At 30.3% G+C, this 7,854-nt stretch overlaps 1 protein-coding gene across 1 annotated transcript; it reads left to right on the top strand.

Annotated features, from left to right (window-relative positions):
• Positions 1 to 5,573: 5,573 nt before the first annotated feature.
• On the top strand, positions 5,574 to 6,776 carry LOC131064500 (borneol dehydrogenase, mitochondrial-like). Its single transcript, XM_057998653.2, has 2 exons — positions 5,574 to 5,639; positions 5,725 to 6,776. Exons 1-2 carry the CDS (start codon positions 5,614 to 5,616, stop codon positions 6,500 to 6,502), a joined length of 804 nt encoding a protein of 267 aa, XP_057854636.1. The 5' UTR covers positions 5,574 to 5,613; the 3' UTR covers positions 6,503 to 6,776.
• Positions 6,777 to 7,854: the final 1,078 nt, after the last annotated feature.

Here is a 7,854-nt window from a genome sequence, read left to right on the forward strand (position 1 = left end):
ACACATTCTTGGATGCAGGTATTAAAGTCAATTGAGGAAAGATGTTTTTGTGTAAGCTAGCTATCGCAGGTCGCTGCTTCCATTTGAATTTTCACCTGAAAGTCACATCTAGCTTTATTATGATGTTGAGTTGCCCCATATTGTAGGTTTACGTTGATATGACATTTTAATAGTACTTGTGGAAAACGCTAGTATCCATAGGTGAAAAGTATTGGAGAGAGAAAATTCTAAGAGAGAAGTTAAATATATTTCTTTCGTCTTTTCTTAAAAGATTCTTATCATATCAATTAAATAGACTATAAGATAGAAAATAATATTTTAAAAATAAATTGTAAACTTTTAAAAATGTTTTTATTTTTTAATTTCTTAGCTGTGCAATTTAAGAAATGTATGTATTTATTTGTTTTTGTTTGGAAAAGTAAAAATGAGTCATATTATGTGTAATGATGAAAGATGTGTGTTCAGTAATTTTATCTTTTGTTTCGGGTTTATTTTGAGTTAAGTTATATCTTTTAGGCAATTGCAACCATAGAGGTGATGTGAATATTTGTTAAGTGTTGATACATAATCAAATTTATACTAACTTTTTTGGTGTGAACAAGGCTATTGTTAATCTAAGTTCTCCTTTATAGGGTGAACAAGACATATTATCTAACTAACCATTAGTTAGATCCTATTCATTCATTTTCACATGTTATGTTTACTCCTAAAGTTAAGAATATTTCTAGAAGTCTGTAAAACACATATTATCTTATCCATAGTCATCACATGGTATAAGATTAAGATGCTTTTCAACATCTTAGTAAATAATATCTCCCAATCTTATGCACACGAGATCGAAAAGTATGTACATTTTGATTGTATCTTTTTATCAATTGATCATAATTCATTTGACACCATAATCAAGCATGTATTTCTCTTGTTTTTCTCTTGTAGAAAGAAAATTTGGATTTAATAGGTGGTCCTTAGAAATTGAGTCAATTAGTGACTCCACCATGGTATTAGAGGTTTATATCTATAATATAATTCTTGAAATCAAAGATCACAAGGTAGGAGGTTTTTTCAGGTGCACTCTAGAGTGAAATAGGTCTCATCATTGAGTCTTAAAGACCCTAAAAATATCCATTTTCATATATAGAAATCTATATTTTAGAATGCATGATATAAATTGAGTTTAAAGATCTAAATTTAAAAAAAAAGGTGCATAGAATCTCATATGTTCAATCGTAAAGAATCTAAATAGTATAGATACATACTAATCATACTAGTCTATATTGTATTCAAATTATTCAGTAACATATATAGTACTATTTATAGTCTTTGTACTCTACCTAAATTAGTCAGTGTCATTCCAGTACCATCGATATGATTTTAGGGATTTTCCATTAAAATTTGGGTAGGATGATTCAATGGAAAATATAGATGCCCAATAACAAGAAAGGTGTTATGGTTGGCTATGCGCAACCCATAGGCGATAATCCTAGAAAGTGGTGTTACCATTTTCACCTTCATGATTTCCACTTCCTTGGTAGTTCTACACTAAAGCACATGTAGTGGACAAAAAAAATTGACTATCTAAAATCAATCTACACCACTTTGAATTTGCACCCATGCTAGTAGGACCACTATCCCTACACCACTTTGAATTTGCACCCATGCTAGTAGCACCAATATCCCTCAACTAGAAAATTGCTATTACTCTCAAATTACAGGTCTAAAGAAGTTATTTTTTTCATATCTTTTTATTAGTATATTAAGTTTTTAGAATAAGGTATCATTAAAAAAAGTTTGATTTTATTAATTTAGAGTGAAGTTGGTGAGTAATATTGGTGATTTGATTTTACATTTTTTTATATTTTTTTTTGCATTTGGTATCATAACATTTTGTGATTCTTGTGTCATTGGAAACGTACTAAGGATCTCTATACACACATTCATGCATAGTTTCTAGATTCAACCTCATGTACATTCAATTTAGTGTGAAATATTTGCATTCTAGATGATTAATTAGACATCCATGCATTTGAAGAAGTTTTATTTTAATAAAATGGCTCCATTTGATCTACTTAATTTCTATTGAGATTTATGATATCTGTCTTGGAATGCATTTATTTTTTGAAAAATGATATCTTCTTGTTGTTTAAGGCATTTCGTCATTGATATAGATCTCTATATTCCTTAAGATATCAACATAGAAACATGTTGACATCTTAAGGGAACATATGAAGACTTGTTTTTTCTTGTATTTATTCATTCATGTGCCTTCAAAGTGGTGGTGGTGTGTTGCATAACACCCTAAAAGGCATAGTTATCGATTTATCTCTAGAAGCTTGCATGTCATATAATATTTTATTTATCATTTGGAATAGAAAGGCTAACTAGTTTGATCCTTTAAGAATTTATAATCTTTCTATTACCTAGGATAATACAACTTGCTAGCCAATGACATCCATATGACTCATCCTGATCTTCTAGCATAATATAACTTGCTATATTAATCCTTTATCAAACATTTTTATTCTCCCTAATCATTGGGCATCTAACATAACACAACTTATTTGCCTAATCATCATTGCTATCATGTATGATTTCTCAAGTATTGATTAGCTTGTATAGTGTGGCTTTCTAATTTGATTGTTTTGTTGCAATACATGAATCACCCAATACAACACATCTTGTTTGCAATAGAATTAATACCATAATTGTGGATCATTAGCATAATAGAAGTTGCTAGTTGAGAGACCATGAATCGGTCTCACATCGGTGTACGCTCTTATCTCTTTCTATATGTCCCCTTGTGCTCTTACAATAAAATTCTAAGAATGATACTAGTACTTTAGGTAATATTTATATTGAGATCTCATCATCTAGTTGACTTGGAACCTTTTGTTTATTTTAATATTAATGTTTTTTTTCTTTGCATATGTGTATATTTGAATTTGTTTTGTGGATTGATAGGATCCTAAGTTTGGAGGATTGCTTCTCTCAGCTTAGAGTCAAATTCTATTCCTAGTTTGTCTTTCTCTCAATTGTTCTCTATCTATTTATATCTACTTTATCATGAGTATGAGAATTTAATGTTTATAGTCTTGCTAAAGTGGCTACTAAATATAGTGTAGTAAATTACATCCTTTTACAATTTCACACTCTTATTGTGCCTCTACTTTAGTGTGCCTACTATGATGGATCATTTAAACCCTATTTAGTCCTTATACTAGCCTACTATTGTTATATGCTAATGTTGATACTAGATCATGATATACTGCCACCACCTTCTCTACTCATTAATTGAGAGGGTTAGGGTACCCAATGTCATAGTTTGAGTTCACTATGGTTCTTCCTGCTTGATTCATTCCAAAAGGGGCCTAAATTGATGTCTGTGAGTGTCGACCTTTGTCATTTGTGATTTGATCCTAATATTTTAATTTGATCATTATGTGTTCTCCTAAACTCACAAATACCTTGATAATCATATATAGAGTTATCTTTTATCATATGCAATGTCTATTAATATCACAAGTCCATAGTTCTAATTCAATTAATTCAAGAGTAGATTTGAGTATAAGGTGCAACAAGCTACAACAACCTATCTTCAAGTATGGTTTCATGATGGATTATGTTATGTTTTATCATGTTATTGCACACTCGGGGGACTTCTCTAAAGACAAATACATGACCATCACTATCAATCATAAGGTATAATCTTCCCAATTAAAAATTTCAATTATGTGTTAGGCTCTTTCATCCATGACGATAAGCCCTCTTTTTCACCAATTATAGTTGTGTAAGCTCAGTATTTATTTAATTCGCTCAATACTTTTAATTCTTAAATCTATAAGTGCAAATATATTTTATTTTCTTAAAGATAAGCTCTCATGACTCTTTCTTTACTATGACTAAAAATAACTTTCATTGACATCATATTTCATATCATAAATGATACAATGAGAATTTATTATAAATTATAAAAAATAAAATAAAAATTCAAACTTTTTTATGATTTTGATTACAAATATATACTAATACTATAGATTTTAGAATCAATATAAAAATAATAATAAATAATTATATTTATAAATAATATGAAAAATATCAAAATTATATTATATAAAAAATAACTTACAAAACTATTTATTTCAATCATATAAATAACTATTAGTGTCTCCAAAAGAAAGAATATAGAAAATACAAAGTGCATATTAGTAAACTAAGTAATATAAAATGCAATATCTCTAATACCACATGTAAATATTCTTTGAGTGATATTTGTCTTTTAATCAACTATAAAATGATGTTATTAGTAGTGATATCTAGTTTCATAGGGTACATAGGTAGTAATAATTAAGGCATAGAACACAAAAATCAAGAGAGCACTAATACTATTTATTTTGACAAGTTTTCTTTGCAAGTACAATGTAATTTTAAAGGACGTGCTAAAAAAATTCAGGCTAGCTTTTTGATTGATGTTTAAATGTATTTTCAAGATGATTAAGCTGAAATTTTCATCATCTCAATCATCAATGTAGCCTTTTAAATCATCACCCTTAGTTTATGTGGTGCAATATTTTAAAATTTCTAAGGGTTATGTATCTTGGTGATGTGTTACTCTTAATTGATGTTTAAATCTTTTAATATGATTAAGCTGAAATTTTCATAACTATCAACTATCAATGTAGTCTTGTAAATATTTGTCATCCAGTTTATGTGGTGCAATGTTGTAAAACTTAGTGAGTTATAGATGGAGGTAACATGAGTTCGCTTCTATGTTTATTGTTCATGTTGGATCATAATTATAATAATCTTATAAAATAATCAATTTAATTATAGGTGAAGATGTTGATTTGGAAGTTCAATAATATCTATAAGTTTTGGCGTGATTATAGATCTACATGTCATATTAAAGACTCAACCCAAATTCAATTCCTCTTATAGGAAAGTGTTGGAGTACCACTGCACTTCTAAAAATTTTCTAAAAATTGACTTTATGAACTAACCATCACTGTAAATATAGATGAAAATGCTGATTTGAATGTTTATTGACACATAAGAAATGTTAGATTAATCGTCACCTCTATAAATTGTTCTCCTTAAATAACTGTCACTTGAAATATAAATGAAGATGCCGACTTAAATTTCACTTTTGAAATAACCATCCCAAATATTAAAAAAAACCTTTTCACTGACCATCAATCTAAATATAAATGAAAATGCTACTTTAAAAGTTCAAATTTTGATGTAAATGAAAATCTGCAATCCACTTACTTAATTACTCCAAATATAAAAGTTAACCTTTCCGACTGAGCATCGCTACTAACCATAATCTTTCCGGCCGACCATCATTCTAAGTATAAATGAAAACGCTACTTTAAAATTTCCCTTAAACCTGCCAAGAATTTTGATGTAACTGAAAATCTACAATCCACCTACCATATTTAATTCTCTTTGAAAATTTCGAACTGTTCCATCTGAATTTAGATTTTTTGGAATCACCTACTAAATAATTCCAACTACTCTTTTTTTCATATTGCTATATATAGTTGATGTCTTCTCTAAATTATCAGACAACTATCTGTTCTAGCTTTACGCCATCTCAACTTCATAAAAGAAAGAACTATGTCTACATCTGTATTACAAGAAAGGTAAATACTTCGGTGTTCATATTTTTCTTCTTATTTCAATTAATCTTGTTTGCAGATAATCATGAAGTCCAGTTTGAATGTGCAGATTGCAGGGAAAGGTTGCAATTATTACAGGCGAAGCACAAGGTATTGGAGAAGCCACTGTCCGCCTCTTCAGCAAACATGGAGCCAAAGTCATAATTGCAGACATCGCAGATGATGCTGGTCATAAGCTTGCAGAATCTCTCTCACAATCCGCAACCTATATTCACTGTGATGTGAGCAAAGAGCAAGACGTGAGAGCAGCAGTGGATTTGGCCATGGAAAAGCATGGAAAACTGGATGTTATGTTCAATAACGCTGGTACTCGAGATGGGCATCGAAATAGTGTTGCAGAGTATGAGATGGAGCAATTTGAACGCACCATGAATGTAAACGTAAAAGGAGTAATGCACGGCATTAAGCATGCAGCCAGCGTTATGATACCCAACAGAAAAGGGTGTATTATTTCAACAGCCAGTGTTTCGGGGATTATGGGTGGCGTTACAGCTTATGCTTACACGGCCTCAAAACATGCAATTATAGGCCTCACTAAAAATGGTGCAGCTGAGCTTGGTAAACATGGTATCAGAGTCAACTGCGTTTCTCCTTCTCTTGTTGCAACCGGGCTTATAATGGACTATGCAGGAAAGGGGAAGGATGAAGTGGAGGCGTGGGGTTGCAGCGTAGGTAACTTGAAGGGGACGATTCTTAAAGCAGAGGATATTGCAGAGGCTGCTCTTTATTTGGCCAGTGATGAATCTAAATATGTGAGCGGCCATAATCTTGTTGTGGATGGAGGTCAGACAGTTGTAAACCACGACTGGGGACTTTACAGGCCATAAGGGCTTTTAGTATTCAGTTCTCACTACATGCATGATATGGCAGCTATGGCCAGAACATTTGATTGTAGTTCAGTGATGTGACTGAACATTAGAGCAATTTCATTCTTCGTAGGATAGAGGGTTTATATAGAATTTGTTATATGCATCACATAATTTAGCTCACATCCTTATTTAATAAATCCTGAAATAGCAGCTGCTATAGAATCTATGATATCGTAGTGTAGTGATCTCAAAAGGTACTAATATAATAAAATTATGAATTCTCTTTCACTGATTATGATTTAAATTATTTTATTTGCAGTACAAATTTCAAAATCTGTGTTACTTAAAAAAAAAACCTCTTAGTTTAAGTTTTGATGATCAGGATAAAATTGCAAACAGACAGTTTTCAATGTATGGTAGCCGCTACGAACCATGGTAGTAAGCTTTGTAAAGTGTAGAAGTTTTATGAATGGCTATGTTCTTTGACTATATAATATATCTAAGTTAATTTTAGCTTTTAAAATTTTTAAAACTAAGATATGATTTGTTACAAAGAAAACATTCTTTTATAATTTTTTGAAATAAAAAAAGGTATTTAGTTTCTTTCATATGGATCTATTTTATTATTAAGATAACAAACATCCTTTTATGGATGAGTGTTATAACACTAAGTATACTTAAAAAATATTGTTCATGATATTAGGAATTCATGACAGCCTTTAAACATTGAGTATTTAAGCAAACTGAAAAAACAAAATACAAAAGTCTCACAATAAGAGAGATGAAACTAAATATAAACATAAACTAATCATATCTTTTCACTTTTGCATGCTCTCTATTTTCATCCTGATGATGGATCATGGAGTGTGATCCGAAATGTTTATGCAAAAAATAAATAAAAAAATTCACACACAATCTAATCCGGAAACAATTTATTAATTTCTCATGGATTGTGTAAAATTGATGTCTGTTATAAACATAAACATTTAGACAATGATTTTGATTAGAGCATAGAGCCAAGAGAAGGCCTCAATTATGGATGGCACAAAAGAGATCAACAAAAGACACTCAAGACAATTTGAATCTATTATTTAAACAAGTCCTCAATAAAGGACAAAGACTAGAAATAATTATTTTAAAAATTATTGAAGTAAATACAAATGAAGCATACAACTATGCAAGCTTCCACTTACCTAACAAGGGGGATCTAAGAACATTTCTACCTTAGTATTTCTGCCAGAATAAATTTGCATATTACAATTATACTACGGAAGAAATTCATCCTTAATGACCTCATTGAAGTTTACATAATCATGAATAGATAGAAAAAAATATGAGGAAATCCTATCACTATGAAAGTGGAACTGACA

This window comes from Cryptomeria japonica, chromosome 7 (assembly GCF_030272615.1).
Source record: "Cryptomeria japonica chromosome 7, Sugi_1.0, whole genome shotgun sequence".
Taxonomy (NCBI): domain Eukaryota; kingdom Viridiplantae; phylum Streptophyta; class Pinopsida; order Cupressales; family Cupressaceae; genus Cryptomeria; species Cryptomeria japonica.

Coding starts and splice junctions, on each gene's coding strand:
- LOC131064500 (XM_057998653.2), top strand. CDS start 5,614: ATGTCTACATCTGTATTACAAGAAAG. Junction 5,640..5,724: donor ACATCTGTATTACAAGAAAG/GTAAATACTTCG, acceptor TTGAATGTGCAG/ATTGCAGGGAAAGGTTGCAA.